We start from the raw sequence: 26359 nt of genomic DNA, 5'->3' as shown, positions 1-26359 counted from the left end.
AAATCAAACAGCTAACCTTCATAAAAGCCATCAATGAAAGCTTTAAAAGTGCCATGACATTTTAAGGTACAAGCAAGATTTGAAATGATTGTAATGGCAAGAATGTCATTTTGAATATATTTTAGGCAGCCTAAGAGAAATATGCCAATTAGCAGTGATGATACAGCTTAAATAACTATAATTAAGAGAGAAGATAGCTAGAGAAGAATGGTCTAACAATTCATTGAGAGAGTTGTCATTACGCTAATCATCCCATAGCAGAGGTATTGAGCCTTGAGGAAAGATTTTAAATGAGAAATTTCTCTTGATTGAATCAGCTACTTTGCATACGGCTTTCTAGTAAAATAAAGGGTTTGCTGGCGTGATTTTCCCCGAGGAGAATGACAGGCAATTTTTTGTGCAGTCGACGTGAACAAAAAACGCCAAATTAATGGTCCCGGGTGCAAAGGGAATGAGGAGGATTTAATTCTTCTGATTAAGGGCAAATTATTGGGTCAGGTGATCGGATGCGGAGATAGGTCCGAATATTAATAAAATATTATTTTAAATTAAGCGCAGGTAAAGCGTAATTAAAGCGCATGTAAAGCACAACTAAAACGTAAGTAAAGCGCAACTAAAACGCAAGTCAAAAAGCGCAACTAAAGCGCAAATCAAAAGCGCAGTCAAAAGCGCAGGTGACGCGGCAAATTTTTATTGGATGTCCGAACTTATTTTTTGCCTCCGATCACCCAACCCAATAATTCTTCTGATTAAGGTATGTTTTGGTTGTTGTGAAAGACATGTCATATCTCCATGGACCAGCAATAAAATGACAAAGATCAAGTTGATCACTGGCTGATGCCTCTTGCTTTCCCATACTGCAAAGGGAATCTGATTTAGAATTGGTTTAGGATTGCTTTCTTTCTATTTCTTTTAAGTAATTTTTTAATAAAAAATAATTTTTATACTAGAATGATGCTTTACGAGCCAAACTAAGCCTAGACTTCATTTGAGACGATTTTATTAATGCTGCTTAAAATAACTTTTTAGTTAAAAATTTTTATATTTTATACTAAAATGATGCTTTACAAATCAGTGAGAAATCCGTCCCAAACGAAACCTTAATGCATTAGCAATGAGCTCAGCCAATGCCATTAACTTTCAGATGGTTGCAGCAACCGAGTGTCAGAGCTTATTACTGTTATAGTGAAAATTTGAAAAGGAGCTTACGTACTAAACCTTAATACATAAAAGTTAAAGAAAGATATATCAAATATATGATAAATTATATAATATAAGATTATAATATAAATACACATATTGATTGATATTATTCTTTGGGATTTTTGTGAACAATATAGTATTATTGGTCATATGTATTGGTAATATTAAAAAATTATATTTCAAAAACAAACAATGATTTGAATAATGAAGATTCGTTATGTTCGATTCTAATAGACTTTTGAAGCGATTCATAATATGTTCAAAAAGCTTGAAACTATAAGAAGACATTGAAGAGAAGAAAAGAAAAGCCACATACAGGATTACCGGTTCACGAAGATCTACTAAGAAAATGGCTAGTTTTAATCCTGAAATATCTAAGTCTATAGTTAAAGAGTAATTATTCCGTCAGGTTACCGAATGCATCCAAAAACCAATAACAAAACGTCACGTCATTAAAGTGTTCGGTACAGCGCGCTCGATACACTCGGTATGCTCGATATTGCTCGGTATTTTTACCGGATGTAATAATTTTTCATAGTTAAGGGGCTGCTTGGATGAATAAAAAAGTAAGTCCAACATATTTCAAATGCAATATTTTAAATACAATACTTTTTCATTTTTGTGGTGACAAATTCAAGATTAAATAAAATAAATACACTGTACTCCTTTCTAGTTCAGTTTTGAGATACAACCTTCTCATCCATTTTGGCCTAGAATGATTTACACCACTCGCGCACTTGCTTGACCAACGCCAACAGCCAACGCAGCCAACCTCAACCACTTCTTCTACCACCCTCGCCAGAACCACCATCTCACACTGTGGCACCACCATTACCGTTACCACCGCCCACCACGGCCGACCGCTGCCCTCCAACTTTACATTGCATTCACTTAAAAAAAAAGAAGTAAAATAATGCGTTCCTTTTACACTCATCCAAAGAACTCCAAAATATTCTTTTTACATTGCATTCTCTATATATTACATTCTTTTTTCAGGCAATCAAATAATCCCCAACTTAAAACACATTATATGCTTCTACAGAAAGAAGCAAATAGCACAAACACAAATTGCCCAGCTTTGAAGAGGAAATGCATAATTTTGATGATAATTACATCGAAGATAAGCTAGAAGATCATACAGTTATTGTAAATGAGTTAGTTCAAATGTTAGCCCTCCTATTTTTGTGATTTGTGATCACAAAATATAAAGAGCAGTGAAACTTTCATTTCGTGTTCGTCCTTATAACAAGATATCCCCCCATTATAAATCATATTATGTCCATAGTTATATAGAAAATAATACAACGTGCATGATATGAGAAAGAATATGAAGTCCTAAACGATTTGTAAAGATGTATTAATTTTCTTAATAGACACTAGTGGCAGACTTTATATGTTGCATGGTGGAAACTTAAGAGGTCCTGCATTAGCTTCATCGACTTTGTGGTGGAGAACAAAGTTTCTAAAATACAAAAACAGTTAAACATCTTAAGCTGCAACAGAAATTTTGAAATAAAAAGAAAAAATATATTGAGTAGATTATTGAAGATGATCAAGAGGGTTAATCTTATCTTGTATGATCTATATAACTGTTAGATCATATACTAATATTCAGAGAAATGAAACACACTTCTGAGCTACAATAATTTAACAGTAATACATATAACGAAAAAGGTACTAGTGAATACTCATCATGGGGTTTTGCTGCTTTCTCCGTTCCTCAAGCTCAGAAGAAAGTCGAGTACACCGTCGTTTGGCCCTTTCGAGTTCTCGTTCGAGCTCGCCAACCTTCAAAAGAAGCAAAATTTTATAATCTTCAGAGTATTTCAACCGATACAAACTAACACAAAAGTTACTAAACAGTAAAAAAATAATGAAATACCGTTTGTTTCAGCTCAGCCTGCCTGAGCTGGAGCTGCTCACACCTGCCAAATAGAATGAGGTTAGTTTGTATGACGAATAGAGGAGTTGTCGAGTGGCTTTAATTCCACCATCAACCCAAACTCGAACGCACTTAAATATAATAATTGGGCAAAACTGATATAAAATTTCTGAATCTCTTAATACCTCTTTCTTTATCTTTACAAAGTTTATTAATTAGTGCATGTAATTTTAAAAGATAGTTGGCAAGACTAAATTCAAAACCGTAAATGCATTGGCACATTGGTAATAACATAACAGGACTGATATGTTGGAAAGAGCAGACAAGTAACATTTTTATGCTTCCATTCGGGAGCAGCAACTGGAATATCAAGATGATTTCACTTGATTTTAGTGTTCGGGAAAATACCAATCCATACAAGTTCCAAAAAAATTCAACTCCAGATGATCATAAAATGTTTGGTGAGTATGAAGTTATGATAGATCGATATGGCCTCTCCATTCAATGATGCTCTAAATGTGTTAAATCAAGTGACAAATTGCTTTCTAAATGAGTATTGGTCAAACCCTCTATTAGAAATTTATAATGCACCATGTGCTTATTTTATGTATACCTTTCTCATTCGATATAATCCATGGCTGACCACATCATTGATTAGAAATCAAATATTATGTTATGGGCTACGTATTGATTAGGTACTCTAATTTAGCTTAGGTTGTTCTTTGTAATACACTATACATACAAGTTTTATATAACCATAAATATCATTGAAAAAATAATATTGAATTGTTGCTTGCTTAAAGTGTTATTGAAGAATTTAGTGGCTTGTTCTCTCCTTTGAATTTCTTTGGTTAGAGCTTCAATCATCCTTGAGCTTTAGAAGTGGCATCGTGGCTCTTTCTATTTGATGATATTTTGGTGAGATCCTTCATTTACCACTGTATTTTATTGTAGTTTCCTCGTCCCCCACCCTCAAGCGGCCAACTTAGAAACCCTAATTTGGCTGATCCGAACAAATCTACTTTAAGCCATCAACATCCATATAATATCACAGAATCATCCCACCATCCAAACCCTACAAGATCCAGCCATTATTAGCATTCAACTAGTATCATGGCTAACACAGATCAACACCTCAATGAGAGATTTAAGGGAGCAACAATACATCAACATCAAGTTTAAACCTATGTAGCCAATCATTATAAATATGGTAATAATATAAGAGTTGAGGTATGGTGATTGTATGAGATATTTTCAATGACAAGGATGAAGAAAAAAATAAATTTACTTCGTGTATGGTCCGGTAGCTACCTATTGAAGAGTTGCAAATTTTCTTCAACCATTTTTTCATCCAAATTTGAATCTTCAACATCTATACAGCTGATTTCTTCATGATCCTGAGAAGAATACAAAATATTAAAATGTTCAAAATCATGCAAAAATAAGAAAATTTCATCAAAAATATTAATCTTTGCATTAGAATGCAATTTAACAAATTAGCATCATTTGCATAAAATTGGTTAAAAAGAGTGCATTTTTTTAGATTCATCTCACTTTTTCTTGCACTTGCAACCAAAAAATATTTATACTAATCACAATGGGTGGTTACAAATATTTTTTTTTAGTCACCATATATTTGTTTTTCTTCAGAATGGAAACAAGCGGTAAGTTGAACAAATAGTTAAAGATAAAAAAAAAATCAACATTAGCTTCGTCCCAACCATGTGAGTGAACCTTATGAATCCTCTTATGAGTCCATTCTTGCTGATAATTTATGAAATATCAACTGTCTTACACAACTAGTGTTGCTTTAATCTTTTTTTTTTTCTTTCATAAATATTATAAATTAATTCAAAAAACTGCCAGCCTATTGATGCATTTTTCACCCTTTATTCATTTTACATGATCAAATCATTTTAGTCTGTAAAGCAGCAGAAAATAGACTTTGATTGTTTGTATATGTACGAAAAAGTCTGGAAGTTTTACAAATAATGTGGGCACATAGAATTAATGCGAAATGGATTGAGGGTAACATGATAAGATGTACAAAAAGATATACAAAATAGAATAACACCAAATTTAGTGCTAAATAGATATGAATGGAGGAGGATTCCTAAATATGACCAGAGATAGTTGGGTTGAGGCTAACTAAAATCATTATTCTTTCTTTATGCAGAGCAAACAACAGGTTTCTGCAAGGCAAACGAAAGCAACATGCACCCTCTCATGTGTCATGAGTATAGACCATGACTACTGAAAAATGTTTAGCCATGAATCATGTAAAGAGTTCCATAATCTCAGAAAAAAATGATGATAGTTTAAAAATCACGCATTAAAGATGTATTTACTTACACTATGATACCATCAGAATCAAACTACCACCTGAAAAACCTTTTTTTTTTTCAGATTTTGGGAGACAGAAAATTCTTTCAATTTTATTCAATAGGACAAAAAGAAGGTCCAAAGCATTGTTTCCAAAGATATTATCAGTCACACATGCAGGAGCATCTTCCCAATAGCACGATCCATAAACACAAATATATCCATAAAAAAATGTAGAATATGCATAGGAATAGAATACTAACAACAATTATGCACAACAATGGGTTTATCTATTGTACCTTCCTATATAGAGCTATTTGGCTAAATGTTATAATGTCTACGCATTTCGTAACTTCCCCTACTGAATATTGAAGAAACAAACGTCTTAGTAGTAATAGCGATTGATTTAAACATTTTTTCTTTTCTTTTTTGAAGAACTATACATATCAGATTAAAAACTATTACTACAATAGTAGGTCAACACTTCTAAATTGGATGACAGGTTACACCAAAATAAGAAAATGGTCAGCCTGGTAGTTTAAATTATATATGCATGCATATTAGTATTAAAACTATTCATAAAATTGAAAGTTTATCATAAATTAAATTACTGAAAAATTGCTGACAACAAACAAAATGCAATAATATCGTTCATTCACATTAAAAAAAAAGAAGAAGGGATACCTTAATAATCAGATCAAAATTAAACTTTCAAGTCTATTAAGATTAGCTTTATGAATGTTTTGTATTTTCTAATGCACAGAGCTCTGCATTAGATCAATAAAAGCGAGACCATCAAAAGAAATTGTTGAACCCAACAAACATAAATTTGACACTATTACCAATTTGAAAAAGAAAGAAAATAATCTTTTGTGAAACTCCACTATTAATGATTACAGGAAAGAATATAAAAGAATATAACAAATAATTTGATGGATAAGCTGATTTGATTGGGAAGGAATCAAGAAGTTTATTAATCAAGAGGGAACTGTTTATGAAGGTTTTTAATCAAAGGGGAATTATTTAGGAATGTTTAAATTACAATTGGGAGGGAATATTTAAGCCAGAGATCTAATTTGAATTCAAAATCTAAGAGGAAATTATTTAGGAAAAATTAGGAGGAATTAAGGGGAATTTTTTAGGAAAGTTCTAATTATAAGTGTGAGGGAATTAATTAGGGAAATAAATCTAATTTGAATTCAAATATGAAAGGGACTTAATTAGGGAAAGTGGGCTGATTTGGGAGGGAATTATGGGAGCCTATTTAAGGCTAACAATAGGGTAATTTCAAATTATTTTTGGGAGTTTGCTGAATTTAGTTTATTCTTAGGTTATTTGGGCTCTAGCAGGTGGCTAGGAATTTGGGAGAGCCGAATCTTCCTCTTCAATTGAAGATCCAATTGTATCTTGCTATTTTCTTTCATATATCTTGTAATAAAAATAGTTGTGTTTTTCTTCAAAATTTCTTATTGTCATTCGCTGATTTTGAGAAAATTGCATCCACTTTCTATCATAATTCTTTCCAAGTGCTAAAAAGGGACAAAGTTTCATTCACATATAAACTCAAAAGAAACAAAAAAAAAGTGCTAAGAAGGGCATTACCTGTCCAAAATCGGACACATCCTCCATTATAGAACCACGAGTAGGATCTTGAACAAAAGATGCTGCTGGAGAACCTTTTCAACTCCAAAGGGAGGTACACCAATCAGTATCATAATAAACTTCAGAAAGATATATTGAGAGTAGTACTTTGCTATCATTGCTCAGTAGCCAACAATACAAAACAGAATAAAAAAGTACTCACACCTGTAATATTTAGAAACAAAACTTGCTTGATATTCCGTCTAGAACAACATATAATATCTCAAATATAAAATAAGCAGTCCATCAGCAAAGAGTTCAAACTTAATAACAAAACTTGAAAAAAGAAACTAGATTTAACTACATGGATGTTTCAGCAAGCATGCCAAACGTGCCCTAATATATCATAGCCCATGCATTGGATTAGGGGTGTCAATATTTGACACGACACGAAAACCCGACCAGAACCCGACCCGAAAATTTCGGGTTAGGGTCAACCCGAACCCGAAACGGGTCGGGTTCGGGTTCAACATTTCGACCCGTTTCAAAAATCGGGTCGGGTTCGGGTTAACCCTTTGACCCGAAATTGACCCGAAAGTGACCCGAAAACCCGATTTTGACCCGCCAACCCGAGATTGACCCGACTTTGACCCGATTTTGACCTGAAAAGAGGAGATTGACCCGTTTTTGACCCGAAAATTAGCAATTTTTTGGTTAAAAACGGGTCATTCGGGTCGGGTCGGGTTGACCCAGACCCGAAGCGGGTCGGGTTCGGGTCAAGGAAACCGACCCGTTTTTAAAAACGGGTCGGGTTCGGGTTGACCCGAATAGTGCCGGGTCAGCTTCGGGTTCGACCCGAACCCGACCCGTGACCCGAAATTGACACCCCTACATTGGATAAAGCTATGTACATTAACCCTACCCACACCCTGCAGTTGAGAGGATTAATGCACTGAGGGGGCAAACTTCCATAAGCTTCAGCATAAGATTTAAGATTCTGTAGCCCACAATACTAATCATTCATTCACATGCCTATTATGAATGACTGGTTTTACGGCTTTGTTTAATGATTTCACACTATATCAGATAAGAAGAATTGATAAAAATAATTTGTAGGCCTGGCCTAAAGTTTCAACCCATTATTGATTAAAACTAAGTAGGACTTAACTCAAAGAATTAAGGCCTAGGTAATCCCACAACCGTTAACATAACAAAAACCCCAACTTCCAAGACAGTATCATGTCAATTGCCAATGATGCTATAGTAAGAAAACAATTGCTTCCATGTTTACTGGCATTATGCTCTTAAATACTAAGTGTTACTAATTCATCATCATCGTCATTAAACTTATCCCAACTATTTGAGTTTCTCATTATAAATTCACAATTTCTATTCAATATCTATAATGCTAAACATATTCTTCACAAATCATCTCAATCAACTTCCATTCATACTACCTTAGATCACCTAATAGATGCATTTTCTACCTTTCATTTTATATGTTCAACAACAATAACAAGACTTTATCCCGCTATATGGGAATAACAAGCCTTTATCCCGCTATATGGGGTCGAACATATGAATCCTTTTTTTCTATTGTGTCCTATTAAGATCCAAATTCTCATTTAAATCTAATAAAAATGTTTAATTGTAATACTTTCTAACCAAGTCATTTTAGGCCAACCTTAAACTTTCTTAACATAAAATGGAACTAATGCATCTACTCTCTTAAAAGAGTTAAGGGAAGGCCAGCATTTTATGTGACCAAACCATCTAAGGTGACTTGCTCTAATCTTATCTGTCACTGGAGCTACTCCAATCTTTTCACGTATATACTTAATTACTCATTTTGTATTTTGTCTTTAAGTTTAAAGTCACTCATCTACATGAGCATCCTCATCTCTACAATAATTAATTTTATGCTTCTCTTTTAATGGCCAATATTTTGTGCCCCTAAAGCATTCGTCTCACCAACATCTAATAAAATTTTCCCATAAGTTTGATTGGTACTTATTAATCTTATTAGTTTTCCAGTAAGAGTACCTATATTTTAAGTTCCTGTCATAATTCTAGTTTCATAGATTAACTTGTTTGCCCAGATCCGTTCATGATGTGAGAACCTTTGCTTAGTAAACACTACACTAGTGCGCTGATGCAGCAACCCTTGCACACTTTTATCTATATTCAAGTTATACCACGCATTGCTTCCAAGGAACACCCTAGCATCACCAATTCTATTAATTTCTATAGCATTAATAATCACACATATACAATTTTTAGTACAACTACTACTTGAAATTGAATACCATACTTTAAATCCTAAACTAACAATCTCCTTAGCCTTTCTCCAACCTATTTAGTTTTCTGAATACATAGCATATTTATCCTCTTGTGAGTCATAATATCTATTAATTCTATTAATTTTCCTATAAGTACTCAGATTTCAAGTTCCTATCATAATTCTAGTTTATTTATTAGCACCTTTGTCCACATTCATCCCTGATGTGAGAACCCTTATTTAGTTAACACTGCACCTGCACGTCGATACATCAGCCCTTGTGCACTTTTCGTTGTATTCAAATCATACAATATATCACTTCAAGGGAACACACTAGCATATCTAATTTTATTAATTTCTATAATATTATCTTTCAAACTTTTATTAATGGGGGCTCTGAAAATTCACACCTCGGCCTCCCCTCTTTCAGGGGAGTTTTAACGAATTAAGTTCTGAGGTAAATTTTTCGAAGGCATATTGAGTTGAGAATAAGACACTACCCCGAGATTTCATCCTCATTTTGAGAGGACTTTATGATATGAGTTCTGGTTTATTATAGGCACAAGCCCCTATAGTTAATTACCCCTCTTGGTAATGAGAGAGAACTTTAGATTAAGGTTAGTCGCCAATCAAATACATAGAGATACGTGTATTTGGCATATAGTAGCAGCATGGATTTAAGTGTTTGAAGATTTAATATTTAAAATTAAAAACACCCTGCACTTAAAGCAGATGGTGAGGGAATGGATGACGGACCTGATTAAGATCCCATGGTTCCGTCGTCCCGAGCCATCATGATCACTAGTCTACTTAGTCAAAGGAGGTAGTCAACCCAACCTGACAGGAGGATCCTTGTCAACAACCATGGGTTGCGTCCAAGGGTACCTCATAGACCTGGGATGTATATTTATCTAAGGAGATAAATTTGAATCCACCTTACAAGACATAGGGCTTCGTGATCTATAAATTAAATCCTATTAATTCATATATCAAGGATTTAGAGTCATTGGGGAGCATACAGGCTCTGGCCATGACCGTAATTTAGTGGAGTTATTTGAAGGCAAACCACCAGGTTCAGAGGGCCTTGGTCATAATTGTTTACATACAATACTATTTTGATACTTGTTGCTCATTCATTGATGTTCATTTAAATATCATTTAAATATTTTAAATCATTATTCAAATAATTGCATTTTTCATTTCATTGTGCATTCGAGAAATTGAGAACGGTTCATTGTTTGTTATTTTGAATTCTGTTCCATGTAGTCCAAATCGAGTTTTCTGTATTTGTTCATTCGAGTTCAAATCAAGTCCCCTGAGGTTTGTTTGAGATTAAATGTGATCTGAGATTTTTGTTTAGCTTTCATTTGTTGGTAATGTTAATAATAATTTACTATTATTAGTATTACCATTAATTTAAGATAACAACAATGCATCAAACAACCAAAATGGCCTCGATCTACATGATTTCTCAAAATTTGGGCGTTTTGTCTCGTTTTGCGCGTCGATTTCGTTGCGCAATTTTTGTTGAACAAAATTACTGTTCATTTTGGATATATGGATGCTCCGAATGAGACGGCGAAGTCCGTTTTGTGAGCGGACATCGTTTGGGCAATGTCGAGCGCCAATTTCTCCGATTTGAGCGTTGTCACCTCAGGATTCATGCCGTTTCGCCTGGTGATTCCAATTGAACTAATTGATAGCGATTTTTGGATGTCGACGATGTTCTGAACGCAACGACTAAATCCATTTTACGATTGGACGTCATTTGGGTGACGTCACGCGTCAATTTTGGGTGTTAGTTGTCCCTCTAGACCGATTTCGTCCATTTTTGAATGCGAGGGGTCCTCACTCAGGTAAACTCAACATCCTGATTGCAATGACACAATCTGTTTGGTAATCGGAGGTCTTTTGACCGTTGAAGTGATGCATCACGTCGACGCGCGTGTTACTTGATCTCCAATTTTGCTCTTTTTTGTGCGTAATTTGATGCGTAGGGGTCAACAATTAATAATTAAACCTATATCATTCTTAGTATGACTCCTATCTGAATACCACAGTTTAAATTCTAAACTAACAATCTCCTTAGCCTTTTCTCCAACCCATTTAGTCTTTCGTGAATACATAGAATGTGTATCTTACTATGAATTATAGTATTTATTAATTTCGTTAATTTACCGATAATAGTAGCTAAATTTCAAGTTTTTATCCTAATTCTAATTTCATGGACTAGCTTTTTTCCCACAACTGTCCATGATGTGACAACCATTGCTTAGTTAACATTGCACACATGTGTCGATGCAGTATAGCCCTTGCACACATTTTGCTATATTCAGTTCATACAACATCAACAACTAATACTAATGTCAATCAAAGCTTCATCATATATACCTTTGATAACTTTGACATATTTTTAACACAACTTTCTTCCTTAAATCCGTACTAAATTAATTCTCGTGATATCTAATCATATGTAAATCAAGATCCATAAAAATTATATAAAGATCCAATGTCTACTATTTATACTTTCCTTTAATTCTCTTAGCACAAAATTTATTTTAGTAGATCTCCCCAATATGAAACCAAATTAAATCTTCAAAAACTAGTGCAATCTTAAACATCTTTATTGTTCATGAATAATAATATAAAAATGCTTCTTCTCCAATCAAATTTAATATACGTATTGTTGGATTTTCATGAACCCTTCTTCCTATTTAGCTTGTATTGCAAACAACGACATGGTGTTCAATAGCAACGAAAGAGGAAAGAAAAATCTGACTAGTATCACAAATTCTGTTTTCACAGCTTCGGGTAATTACCACCCCAAGCATATGTAAGAGCTAGTCATAAAGGTAGAACTTTCAATAAAGCGATGAAATCAAAAGGAGAAGAAATATTGAAGTTATAAGGATCATAAACCAACAACAACAACAACAACAACATCAAGCCTTTATCCCACTACGTGGGGTCGGCTACATGAATCCTTTTTCTCCATTGTGTTCTATTAAAAGTCAAATTCTCATTTAAACCTAATAAAGAAAGGTCATTCCTAATATTTTCTAACCAAGTCTTTTTAGGTCTACCCCTACCTTTCTTCACATAAGTCAAATCTAATACCTCTACTGTCCTAACCGAATCATCGAAAGGCCGTCGTTTTATGTGACCAAACCATCTAAGGCGACTCTCTCTAATTTTATCTTCTACTGGAGCTACTCCAACCTTTTCACGTATATGCTCATTTCGTATCCTATCTCTAAGGGTAAAGCCACTCATCCACCTGAGCATTCTCATCTCTGCCACACTTAACTTAGTATTATGCTTCTCTTTTAATGGCCAACATTCGGCACCATAAAGCATTGCAGGCCTCACTACCATCTTATAGAATTTTTCTTTAAGTTTGAGGGGTACATTTCTATCACATAACAAGCCCGATGCATTCCTCCACTTCAACCATCCAACTTGAATTCTGCTGATAATATCCCCATCTATTTCACCATCACTTTGAACAATTGATCCAAGATATCTAAAACGTGTACTCTTATTAATGACTTGATCGCCCAAAGTCACAATCCCTTCAGTAGGTCTATTACTACTAAAATTACACTCCATATATTCCGTTTTAGATCTACTCAAGCGAAAACCTTTAGATGTATGGCTTCCATAGTCGACCTACCCGGCATGAATCCAAATTGATTTTGAGAAACATTAGTATCACGCCGCAACCTATGCTCCATAACTCGCTCCCATAGTTTTAAAGTATGACACATTAACTTAATACCTCTATAATTCGCACAATCTTGTGCATCACCTTTATTCTTAAAAATAGGAATTAACATACTCATTCTCCACTCATCTGGCATCTTTTTAGTCTTCAAAATAGTATTAAAAAGTTTAGTAAGCCATGAAATTCCTTCATCTCCTAAGCATTTCCACACCTCTATTGGGATATCATCAGGTCCAACAGCTTTTCCACCCTTCATTTTCTTTAAAGCCTCTCTAACTTCAGTTTTACTAATACGCCGATAAAAATAGAAATCTTTATTTTCATTTAGGGTGCTAAGGTCACTACAGTCAATCTTATTTTCACAATCTTCATTAAAAAGTTTAGCAAAATATCTCATCCATCTTTGTTGAATATCATCTTCTAAGAAAAGTATTTTTTGATCTTCATCTTTAATACACTTCACTTGAACTAAATCCTTACTACTCCTATCTCTTTGTTTGGCTAACTTATACATATATCTTTCTCCTTCTTTAGTATCTTTCTCCTTCTAAGGATCATAAACCAAACAATCAAAATAAAAAACTTTAACAAAACATAAACTTTTAAGGTCCAAAGAAATTGCTCAGTCAAGTATGAACTAATTCACAAGGTTCAACAAATAGTAGTACTGAAAAATATGTTGTTGTAGCGGAAGAAGAAATCACGAGCTCAGAAGATTGAAGAAGAGGTTGCTGAAATTTCGCAAGAAGAAAAAAAGAATCTTGAAACCCAGAACAAAACCAACAAAATCCCATACACAGCTTGAAGAAAGGCATGATGTTGAGACAAAGTTCAAGTGAGCTGGCCACAATCCAAAATCCAGAAAAATTATTTCCATTCACAAGTAAGAAATGATCCATTAAGAGCCAACTTTCTAGCTGATTGAGCCAAGCCTGTTATGTAAGGAAGGACTATCACCCCTCAAGCTACTCAGATGTTCGTTCAATCTGAATGATTATTGTTGTTTTAACTTTCCATTAATTCCTAGAGAGAGAGAGTGTGTGTGTGTGGGCATACATATATATTTATATACACACACAAATAATATAGTACCATTAGGAGCAGGAAGGGCAACTATTTGTTCTCCATTGCTTGTCTCAACTTGATATTCATGCTTTGAGTGAGGGAAAGGTGTAATGCCATGACCACTAGACTTCTGCTGTGTGTTTTTGCCAGGTCCACGAGAATGCCTGATAGCCTCTTTGTGCTTATTACCAATCTCTGGAGCAATTGGTTGATAACCGATCAAGTGACAATGAGCTTTCCTGCAAAACAAGCACTTTTGTTAAAAAAAAAAAAAGAAATAAAAAGTTCATGATCAGGATTGGCTAGATTTAATAAACTTGACAATATTCCTGAGTTCAGCTAGAATATAAAAGAAAAAAATAGCTTGATCATCAATAATAAAAGTTCACAGCTGATTCTATACAAGCTCCATAATGATCTTTCTATGCTTACATATCTTCATAAATCATAATGAAATTGAACTCGCATACACCTGGATTTGCAAAATAATAGTAGGCTGAAGTTGGTCCTTCCGATTCTTCAAATGTTATTCATTGCAACAAATAAACCTAATCCTTCCTTGCATTGTGTATTCTTAGGCCTCGTTTGGTTGGGTTGTTGTTTATATAAAATGTAGTTTTAAAAATAAATGTTGACAAAAAGGAGTTTTAAAAAGGCTGTTTCAATAATAGGTTATTGTTTAAGTAACATTCTTTTTAAGTGCTTATGAAAATCTGAAAGCATATATTAATTGTTTGTTTAGGTTTTTAGCTTTAGCGACTTAAGAATAAAAGACTAAATTATCCATCTCTAAAATTTAAGTATATAAAATATTTTTTTATTATTTTAAAAGTAATTTTTACATAAATATGTATATATAGTTATTTTAAGTATTATAATTTAAATTTAAATTAATAGACAAGCTAGGCAACAAGCAATCAAATGTCTGATATGTAGCCTCACATGATAAGAAAAGTGGCACAACATACCACCACAGATCAGTCATGAAATCTGATTAGCTACAGAAACGAACACGAATCCCTTGTACATCACATCGCCATAACCCGATGCCCCATCAAATGTTTAAAATTGTGTAATCGGGTATTGAGGCATTTTTCATTCGTGTTCGTTGCTGTAGCTAATCAGATTGCGTAAACATAAAATGATAAAATTTAGTCTCAAAATGCATTTTGAAACGTAAGCCTCAAAATCAAAAGATTGCGTAAACATAAAATGATAAAAATTTTATATACTAATGAGTAAAAAATATAAAACATAAAAAGGCACAATATATGATGTGAAATAATTTCCCTTCACAATTTTGTCACAATAATTATAATTTTAGATAGATATATGTTTTATAACTTCCTCTTACATCCACCTAAGCGCTATGTTTCCATGCTGCATCTTTTCTATGACCTGATATAGCTTTATCCTTACTTCTGACCATCCTTTATGAGAAGAATATATTAGTGCAATATATCAAACCCCTAAACATAATGTTTCACTTATTCTACAATAAAAAAAATTATACAAAGCATACACTCATGAATAAGCAGACTACCACTAACAACTATTATTAAAGATGGTGAATACAAAAAAAGCCGGGTAACTGGGGGTCCAAGGGGGCGCTACCCCTGGCGTGGTTCGACCTGTAATTTTGAAGTTCTGCTTATTTTTAAAGTTTGTAAGTTGTTTGTATGGAAAGATACCGAGCGGTACCGAGCATATACCGAGCGATGCCGAGCATGTACCTAGCGGTACCGAGCATGTACTTAGCAATACCGAGCATGTACCTAGCGGTACCAAGCATTATTGTACCGAGTGGTACCGAGCAATACCGAGTATGTACCTAGCGATACCAAGCTGCAAAATGCATGTACTTAGTTTAGGTTTTTTTTTTTTTGAGAGACGGACGCCTCTAAAAAATGAGGAGAGGCGCGCCTCAGTGAACTTGAGGCATACACCTCAATGCCAGCTCTCATTGCGTAGGCTTTGAGGCTTAAAATGTTAAAATTGCGCTGAGGCGCGCCTCTTATTGCGTAATTTTAAACCATGGCCCCATCCACCAATTTCCATGTACCTCCAACTCCAGGGCTTTTCTCCCGATGCCCCATCCACCAATTTCCATGTACCTCCAACTCCAGGGCATTTCTCCACCTCCACATCTTCCTCCCACGTTGCCTTCATAACTGAAGCAAGTTAAGATTTAAGCATATGAAATCTGAAGGCGATTTAGCCTGGAGGTGGATCTGGGCTAGTGAGTGATGGTGGTGACATCGTATAGCAGCTGGGAGGTCGGGTCGATGGCTGGGATGAGCACAGGTCGATGGTGCTCGGACGAGCTGGGGTCGGGACGAAGTTGGATGAATCGATCAGCGGCGGATTATCGGCTGAAGTGGTTGGGCAGGAGGAGTTGAGTGGAGTTCAGGCTTGGCGTGCGAATCAGAGAGGAATCTAGAGTTGTCTTGGTGAAGTAAACTGGTGTTTGGGAATAAGTCGAAGCCCAAATGATGGAGGGAGTTGTGAAATTGCGAAGTTATTTCTTTGGACGAGCCGCCGGAGAAGACAAAGCTCATAGATGTGCTTGGTCAACATGCGTACGTGCTGGGTAATTTCAACTATTTGCTTTATGAACTGAGATTCGTAATGGAATAAGCAGATATGAAATGACTTTCATAACCAATAAAAAACCAAGATTCGTGAAAAGGAATTATAGAAAAGCCATGCTTCCAAATAGTTCAAAATAACTCAGTTTGTCTTATTGAACCTGAAAAAGAGAAAATAAGCCGAACAAAATGAGGCCTTAATATTTTCTACTTCATCCATCTTTGCTATTACAACATCTTATTTACTAGGTTACTATAACCAAACTATTTTTTTTAATGAGCCATATTGCAAGATTCATTCCAGCAGCACTTCTACGTAAATCCCAACTTTTATAAGGGATGTTTGGTTTGATGAAAAGTAGTGTAAAAAAGTAAAATATTTCAAATGCAGGGTTTTATAAATTTTGGCGTACAATTTGAAGAAAAAGGAAGGCAGAGTAAAATTTTTATGAATTCCAAATTCACTCCGTATTTCATTTTTTATGAATTCAAAACAAAGCCGTTTTTGGCTGAATTCCAAAATAAATCACAAGATAACTTCACTCTTGTCATTTGTCACCGCCTACCACTATCCCCTACCACACCATCTCCGCCAAAAGATGGCGACCAACCTTCCACCGATGTCAGCCATCATCATCTCTAAGCTTTACAATGCATTTATTTTACTTCAACTAATCAAAAAAATAATAATAATAATCACCTATATTTCTCTTAAATTCATCTAAACAAGTCAAAAATTTTCAAATACATTGCACTTCATTTACACTGTATTCCAGTTTAGTCTGCATTCTTTTTTCAACAAGCCAAACAATCCCTTAGTAGGAAAGATACAAAACAAACTGACACATGCATAGAGTAAAGCCCAGGTCATTTGCACTTCCCTGCATTTGTAAGAAGTTCTTGAAAAAAAAGGCCACCAACCAACAATATGATAGTATGGTTCCATGTAAGCCCAGGTCATTTGCACTTCCCGTGGTCTAGCATAAGGCACTTCAATTAGTGGGTGACCGAAAAGGCCACCAACCAACAATATGATAGTATGGTTCTGATGTAGGCAGGGGGGGGTCAAATCAAATCCTAATATTTAATTTTTGACTTCTCTAGCTCATTAAAGTCAAGTGGAAAATTAGCTCATTATGAGCTGATTTGTATTTCATTTATTGAACTAAAAATTAGCTCATTAATTTTTAATCTTGGCTTTTCTCCTTCCCCCCTTATTCTTCTCTTTTTATGTAATTTAACTTGTTCTTTCATCTTCCTTTTGACTCTTGGGCTGCTGCAGTTTTCCTGCTGGTTTTCCTCCCACAGGTTGCTGCTGACCCTTTGGTTTTGCTGCCTTCTTTACTGCTATGGCCCCCCTTTTTACCGTGAAATGAACTTACCTGTTGGACCCGAGATTTGCCTCCTGGTTTCCTGTGCTTGGCTGCTGGACCGTGGCTTTTTCCTTGTGGTTTGTTGTGCCGTTTGGAATTTATGTACAAAAACCTAATGTCTTTTCAATTCCCCATTTATGTGTGGAATTGAAGAGGTTTTGGGGCTGTTTTGGGACAAATTTCTAGACAGATTTCTATACAGAAATCTGGACTGAATTTTGTCTTTTCATTTACCCCTTTTAATTGAATTAATTAGTGGTTATAATGGCTGTTTGTATTCCTCTTTTATGCCTATATATAGAGGAAGTTTTGTGGCTGTTTTAGAGTAGTGATGATTATGATTTTTGGAGAGAAAACCTGAGAGGTTCTTCATTGGAAAAAGCTTGAGAGCTTTGTTCCATTTCTTCTTCTACTTCTATGAAAATCTTGCGAGCTCTTTCCAACCATCGTCTTGGCTTCTAATCTCTTTCTTCTCTCCATGGTGATCATTCCATTTGTATCTTTCGTCTTTAAGTGAAGCAACTTTAGGGTGTCGTCAAGTGATTGAGTCAAGTTTGTAAGTCGTTATAATTTTAAAAGTTTGTAAGTCATTTTATTTTCTAATATAAAGTTGTTTTGGTTCAATTGTCGTATTTTGTATCCTTTTGGGTATTTTAGTGAGTTTCTTTTAAATAGGAAGTGTTTTTTATTTGTGATAAAAAATTTGGGTCCCTCTCCCAAATTTTTGATTGCATCAGGTTCCATGTAAGCCCAGGTCATTTGCACTTCCCGAAGCCTAGCATCAAGGCACTTCAATTAGTGGGTGACCAACAACAGCATGTTTACAGCCAACAATCATCATTGATGCTATAGTGACCACAACACATTAATGGAATCAGCCATATCCATTACAACACCATGTTTCCATAATTTGCCAATCTTGAATATCTCAGCCAATAAGTTTTAGAATCACAAACGCCTATATATATATATATTGCTCAATGATTCAAAATTTTCTAACGCTCAAATCTTGTAAATTACAAACGCACGATGTGCTGTCGAAAGAAGGGGTATGTACAAGATTGGCCAAAGATAAAAAGATGAAAAACAAAATCAAGCCACAAACCTAGGAACTGGCTCTATCGGAGTTTACAATATGCAATACTTGGCAATTTAAAACACTAATTGGTCTATAGAACATGGTTTACCAAAATGCTTATATGACCTTAAATGCAAGTCTAAAATGTTTTCAATCACAACAATTGCTAAAAAAAAGTTAAAAAATTGGAATATGATCCATATCAAGAAGATCAGTAGTAGTGGTACCAAAGAAAATAATTTAAGCCTCATGAAATTTCACAGAGAAAAATCCAAGCCATTAAATTTTGTCTTATTCAAACAACTAGTTTAGGACACAATGAGGATTCGTTATTCTCCATAGATTGGGATTTAAAGACCATATCCTTCTTTTCCAATAGCCATTGAGTTTTGCACGATAGAGTGAGCTACATATTTTATGGCTATGATATTATTATATAGAAATCTTATTTGGTTCATTGACTACGACCCATCATATCCGATATCATGCTTGATTTAAGAGGCTATATGCTATCTGCCAACAAGAAATCTCCTCTGACGTTCTCTCCATCAACAAGCAAGAGAAGGAGCTTGATTATCAGTAGTTCCTATGATATGCATCTTCAACCTCACTGGCCATCATAAAGACCATGGCCTTCTCACCATCCTCCCCTAGATCAATTGCATTGGCGAGCTTGATGTAAGATGCAAGAGTGATAAACTGTGGACTATGAAGTCTCAAAAAGAGATTGAACCTACTTTTAGCCATCAAGAATAGCAAACCACTGGCATAGATTCTTAAGAGATTGTCTGAAGAGATGCTGATCAATAATCTTTCTCAATCTACCCGAAGTTCAGTTCCTATGCTAGAGCACAAAGGTGTAGAGGAAGATGTGTCTGAGCAGATGGTTGTAGATGAGCTCTCAATTTACGCCTTAATTTATAAGTGGGTTATCTCCCACTTTTTGTTGCAACAATATTATGATAGCTGGCACGTCTCATAAGTCTAAAATTGAGTTAAATTCACTCTCATAATTTGAAAATTGAAATATCAATCTTTGATGTAGAATCCAAACTAAAATATGCAATATTAATTAAGGGGATCATTTCAAAGATGTTGAAGCTAAATTAAATGATGGTTGTTGTTTATCAGATGTTAATCATTATTTGTTTCAGGAACATTATAAATTTAGTCTGAAACTAGACTCCCCTCCATCTTATAATCCCATACAACTTCTAATGACTTAAGATAAGGCCATCAATGGGTTGGACAAACCAGATTTCAAAATTACATTCAGAGTGTTTCCACCATTGATTGCACAATTGTATATTTTATCTTAACAGGTGGCATAAGTAAAAATGGTTGTTTATTTCCAATCTCCTAAGTGACCAGAGCATAATAGAAAAATCTTATCACCATTAAAGATTGATCATAAATATCTTCTTGATTATAGGGTAAGGGATGATAATCCTAAGCATGCTCTAATTATTTCCTTCAAGCTCACATGCTCTTCCATTTCTTTCTCAATTAATAGATTTTTCTTAAGACAAAGGAAAGCCATATGTATGCCCTCCTTGGTGGCAATTAGAATAAATGGTCTATCAAGTTGGGGTTTTCCCTTGTTAAGTGGAGTATTCCTAGAAGTCAGAACATTAACATGGGATTAAGTGGGGTTACCTACAAGCTGAGCGATAGATCATGAACATACAAAGACTTGACCAGATCTACTAGAGTTTTATCTTCCAATAACACTTCTCGCAGTAGAATGCCATTTGAAAAGCTCGATTTGGACTATCATATGATATGTGACATCTAAATCTTCAATTACATACAAATTAACTTCACGCCACTGGGCTAAAAGTCCATCAACAAGCCTAGACATCACTACCCAATATTCATCAAGAAAATAACATTTAGCAACCAGGTCCAAAAGTTTAATTAAACATTCATTAACAATCAGGGTTACTTGTCTCGCATTATGAAGTTGAGCAACCACTTGCCAATGTAATATGCATGTTAAAACTTTTAACTTCTAAATTTCATCTCATTTTTTAGCCCTCTAAGAGAGTTATTTAATCAAAGATTGCAGCATAAATTTATTTTTCGGGACCCAAGCAATGGATGAAAAAATATGAGGAGTTGCGTTAGGTAGTCAACAACTAGCATATAACTTGTCGAACAATCATGAGAGGCATAAAATTAAGTGTTGCAAAGATGAGGATGCTTGGGAGATGAGTAGCTTTACACTTAAGAGAGAGAATGCCAAACATGCATATATGTGAAAAGGTTGGTGTAGCTCCAATGGTAGATAAGATTAGAGGGATTCATAGATGGTTTAGTAACATAAAACTTCATCCTTTTGATGATCCTATTAGGAGAATAGATGTATTGGTTCAGGCCAATATTAGAAAAATAAATGTAGACCTTAAAAAAGACTTAATAAGAAATACTAAAAATGACTTTTTTTATTAGATTTAATTCAGAATTTGACTCTTAATAAGACATAATAAAGAAAAATTATTCATATAACCAATCCCACGTAGTGAGATAAAGGCATGTTGTTTTTGTTATATTGGAGTATAAATTTATAATTTTGTTAAAAGCCTCATTATTATCATTACAATGACAATGTTCACAATGTTTATTAACTTAAAGAATATATTTTTATGCATAATTTTTTTTTTCAGAAGCATTATGAACAAACGAACTTCTTCCTCAAAGGTTATAGTGGCATAGATACAACTTCTTTGATGTTCCTATAATAATTCTAAATAGAGATAATGATATAGATTTTTAATAAAATATTTTTTAATTTTATAAATATCTCTATGAATAATCATAAACACCAAAAATTTGTCTTATATTTAAATAATGCTTGGCATCTAAAAGATATTATTTCTTTTAATAAAAATTATAATAAATTGTAATAAACAAGAAGTTAAAATAATAATATTTTTAATGACTTTATCTATGTGCAGTTGATGCATATTCATTTAAAATCGTATATTAAAAAGGCTACAATTAATATGACATGGCCAATAAAGAATTGACTCAAATCAATGTTTAAAATTGGTATAATGATCCCAAACTAAAATCAGCACAAACCTATAGCAATATACAATAAAAATACTGAAGGTTTCAACAACCAAAACAAGCTTACCGCAACAGCAATATAAATCTGCCGTGGCTACAGATAATCAAGCTTACATTAACATGTACAGACACGATTTACATATTAACCAAAGCTTTTCTATGCTAACTGAAAAAAGTTCAAAAGGGAAAAGTAAAGATTGCATGAAGAACAACAAAGAGGAAGTCAAACACATATGCATTCAAAAACATTTGTGCTACGGATTATGAGAGATAAGCTAGAAATGACCAGACTATGATGCACCAATAGAAACCATAAGGACACATGCACGAGATGAAATGGACGCAAGCCAAGCATATTACTAAAAATACAAGATACAGACATGCAATGTACACGATATTATAATATTATAGATTAAAAATAAAAAACTTTTCTAGTAATTAAACAAATTAAATAAGTATACAATAAATTTATTTCAATTGCTTGTAAAATAAAAAATACATTTAAGTTTATAAAATACTTTACATTTAATTAAAAAAGAAATAGACATATGAAATTACATATTATTAGCTTGAAGTCCAGAAAATATTCTATATTATAAAAATAAAAAAATAAAAAATAAACATTATAAAAAAATCATAGGTAAATTTAGTGGGATAAGAAAAAAAATTCGTATTAAATAGCTATTAAATTATTTAAACAATATTTTTTTCAAATAAAAGAGAACAGATGGCTTAATGTATTTATATAATATAAATTTTAAATTAAAACTTATTATTCAGAACACATATGTGGGATAAGCTTGTCCATTAATATTTTTTATATTTTTAATAAGAGATGTAAATAGTGTATCCAACACATGTTAAGTGTGTATTGGACAAGTGCACATGTCAATGCAAGCCTGCATAATGATGTATGAGTGAAGGTTATCCATAATGCTCTCAAGTTAAACAATAAAATAGATAAAATTTTTGAAAGTTTAACAGTGGAAGGTTAAATTTACAAATAAAATTGAAATATATTCCAAAATTACAGTTTAAAAATTATAAGTGGCATTCAAATTAGGATGGGAGAGATTTAAATAAAGGAATGAAAGAAACTATCCAATATTTTTTCCATAATTTGCTTCACTTATTTCGACATGGTCAATCAACCTTTAAGGAGAGATCCAAGGAAATATTCCCTTAAGATTAACTATGGTTATCCTTAATTTGAAAGAATTTAGAAGAACTAGGATAAGAAGTTCAAAAATAGCGCATTTAGTTGGAATTCGGGGAAAGATATGAATTTGGCTCCTACATTTCGATAAATATGAGACTAATAAGATGTAAGCACTAAGCTTGAAGCAATTGAATAATTTTCCTCTATCTCCCTAGAGCACACATCTCAAGGTCATTCAAAACCCTAAAGGCCACGATTCCCATGAGCAAAAGGCAACCAAATCCTCTCTCACCTCTCGGGTGGATTAGGGACAACCTAATCCCCTCAATTCCTCTGTAGAAGCCCTACCTCTTTTCCCCACAAATAATTCCTTCCACTTCAATAAGCCTTCTGCTTCCTAATTCTAGCTTAGGGTGACCAAATAAAAAAAAAGAGGATTGTTGTATGGCCTTAAGCCATGGATTTAAAAAGGAGGTTTCTTCAAACATTAAATCAGTTATTTAAAGTGCATCTGCAAAAACACTTAATATTTCCATAAAGCAAAGAAAATAATAAAAAAGGCGAAACTTGGAAGCATGGCACAAAATTATGAAAGATTGCATGAACAAATAAAATGTGGCAGTTTAAAAATGCACATACCAATATTCAAGTATCACTTGTCTAAGTTTTGTCTCCAATCTAATAAACAAGGGTGTTCTTTCAAAATCCTGTTTGTCATGAGCCGGCTCAATAAAATTTGCTTCAATGATTCCTGTAGATTAGCAACACGTTAATTTCATAGCTTCTAACTTTGGGAAACAAAATTTACAAAATGCATACCAACAACACATCTCCCACGACTAGAACCTTCTTGAAGCACTTTCCAAAAAGGCTGAAGAATCCATTACAAAATTTTAGAACAGAATTATTTGAAACATAAAATTAAATCTCAAGCACTGAGACTTGCAATAAAAATAACATCAAAATTTTTTTAATCACAATCCTAGAGAACAAGGAGTCCAATCAAGATATACTGGTAATGTTCTCACTTCTAACTCATCTACCATAAGCAAGAATTCTAACAAATCTTCATTTGAATAATAAGTTGATAAAACAAATGTTTCAAATGCAATAAAAAACAGAATGACATAGTGATACAACCTCCACTGAAGAAAAAATGCCTTGCTTGGAATAACCTCAAACATAGGAAGAATGTCACTAACCTGGGAAATATCATTTTGAATTTGTTGTGCCTTTTACGATAAAATAGACCAGAGTAATTTCAAAAATCTCATTTTCATCTGCGTAAGTTAACACATTTTTCAACTTAATACAATCATACAAGCAACTACTTTCCTTGAGAAATTGGATTTTTTAAATTCTTGCCAACAACCTAGGGCTCCCTCTGCAGTTTGACCAAAATAATGTACTGCAAAACCTGCTTAATGGCCCACGATTCATCTAGAAATAAAAATATGTCATAATTCAACCAACATACCTTATGCTAATATTTTTTTGTAAACAAACTAATAGTCTGAGAATTGAGCATAGCTCCTGCTTCGAGTTTACCAAGCAGCTGAGTCATCAACTACAACCCATCAAGCTTTTATTAACCGGCAAAATAGTATTTGACTTATCATAAGATTCCTAGAAAGCATGTCAATGTGTTACTGCATAGAAATTTTGATGAACTGAAAGTAAACAAAATGTTTTAAACAGCAAATGTTGTAGAAGAGAGAACAAATTCAGTAATGTTCATTCACCATCTCCTGTTCCATGGTTTGTTAATGGTCATCCATTTCCCGTCTATTCAGTCTCATGCTCCGCAATCCATTGAAAAAAGAATCATACGTGCCTGTTAATTTTACAATATTGGATGCCCACACTAGGGTAAATCAAGGGTGATCTTATACTTTAATTTTGCATGTGCACAAATGAGTCATTTGAAACTACTACACAGCGCAAATGACCCCATTACAAACAAAATATGCATAAGGGAATCATTACTCCAGATCAAAGGCTAAGGGTGCTTCACTGAAAGACGAAAAAACAAACATTTTGGTTTCCACACAAGAATTTAAACTGCATGATATTTTTTTTCCTTTATTAATGTCAAGAAAAAAGTTGCTTGGAATTATTTCTTTCCCTTTGTTTCAAAGAATATAAACTCTTCTAAGAAGAAAATAAGAAAATAACCTCACAAAAAAAATAAAAATAAAAAACAGTTTTTCGCCCATGATTGATGAATTAAGAAAAACAGAAATCATAAATATGATATAATAAATTTTACTTAAATATTCAATCATTCTAATTGTTTGCTGTTAAAGCTTTGCATGCCAATATGTCCTGGATTTCCTCCACAGCAACAATCTCTGAATTTTCTCTATAGACCATACCTTCAACAATTTCCTTCCACAGTACCTTTACTTCACCATTCTCTTCATGTGCTTAGTGAAATAATAATTTCATGAAAAATTACACACCCCTTTGTAAAAAACATTTACCATTGATTTTTTGAAGGTACATAAGCAGCAGAAACAACCTTCTTCTATTTTTCTCCTAAATTAATGCTTCCTCATTTTCATTCAATCATGTTAATATGGATTAATGAGTATGTTCTGATGGCGGTTCACCCAGTCCCATCCACCCGGACCCATGAGGGTTACGGGCGGACAAGGAAGGGCGGGCGAGACCCGCCTGGGAGCCATGGAAAGTTTCGGTGGCCTTTGGGCCCACCCCATTGGAATTCGGACGGCTTCACAAAGGGGGGGGGGGGGGGGGAATAGTGAGGAAGGGTGGCATGGAGTGGGTTTTGGGAAATGATATTAGGGAGCCATTAGGGTTTAGGGTTTTTTTATGCTTTTGGAGGCTTATTCTTAAGTATCTTATTGTTTTCTCTAGAGCTTTTGTGGGAGATCTGTCCTTCTCAGAAGTGGGACAAATTTTTTCTTGCTTTCCTTGGAAACTTAAAACAAAAGTTATTTGCTCTTCATCTCATTAATTGTGATTGTTATTCTTTTGGTTTGGTGAAGATATCCTTCTCTTTTGAGGGACC

At 34.0% G+C, this 26359-nt stretch overlaps 1 protein-coding gene across 1 annotated transcript in view; it reads right to left on the bottom strand.

Moving 5' to 3' along the window:
• Window positions 1-2604: 2604 nt before the first annotated feature.
• Window positions 2605-26359, bottom strand: part of LOC110093169 (protein MICRORCHIDIA 2) — a 78703-nt gene continuing 54948 nt past the window's right edge. The window contains exons 13-19 of the mRNA XM_020817975.2: window positions 24145-24196; window positions 23965-24076; window positions 14083-14294; window positions 7010-7083; window positions 4397-4482; window positions 3086-3128; window positions 2605-2991 (exon numbers count right to left, since the gene is read on the bottom strand). Coding sequence (XP_020673634.1) covers window positions 2881-2991; window positions 3086-3128; window positions 4397-4482; window positions 7010-7083; window positions 14083-14294; window positions 23965-24076; window positions 24145-24196 — 690 coding nt within the window. The 3' untranslated portion in view covers window positions 2605-2880. The remainder of the gene's footprint in view (window positions 2992-3085; window positions 3129-4396; window positions 4483-7009; window positions 7084-14082; window positions 14295-23964; window positions 24077-24144; window positions 24197-26359) is intronic.

This window comes from Dendrobium catenatum, unplaced genomic scaffold (assembly GCF_001605985.2).
Source record: "Dendrobium catenatum unplaced genomic scaffold, ASM160598v2 fragScaff_scaffold_963, whole genome shotgun sequence".
Classification (NCBI taxonomy): Eukaryota; Viridiplantae; Streptophyta; class Magnoliopsida; order Asparagales; family Orchidaceae; genus Dendrobium; species Dendrobium catenatum.
The sequence above is the reverse complement of the archived record's forward strand: the minus strand, read 5'-3'. Positions and strand labels throughout refer to the sequence as shown.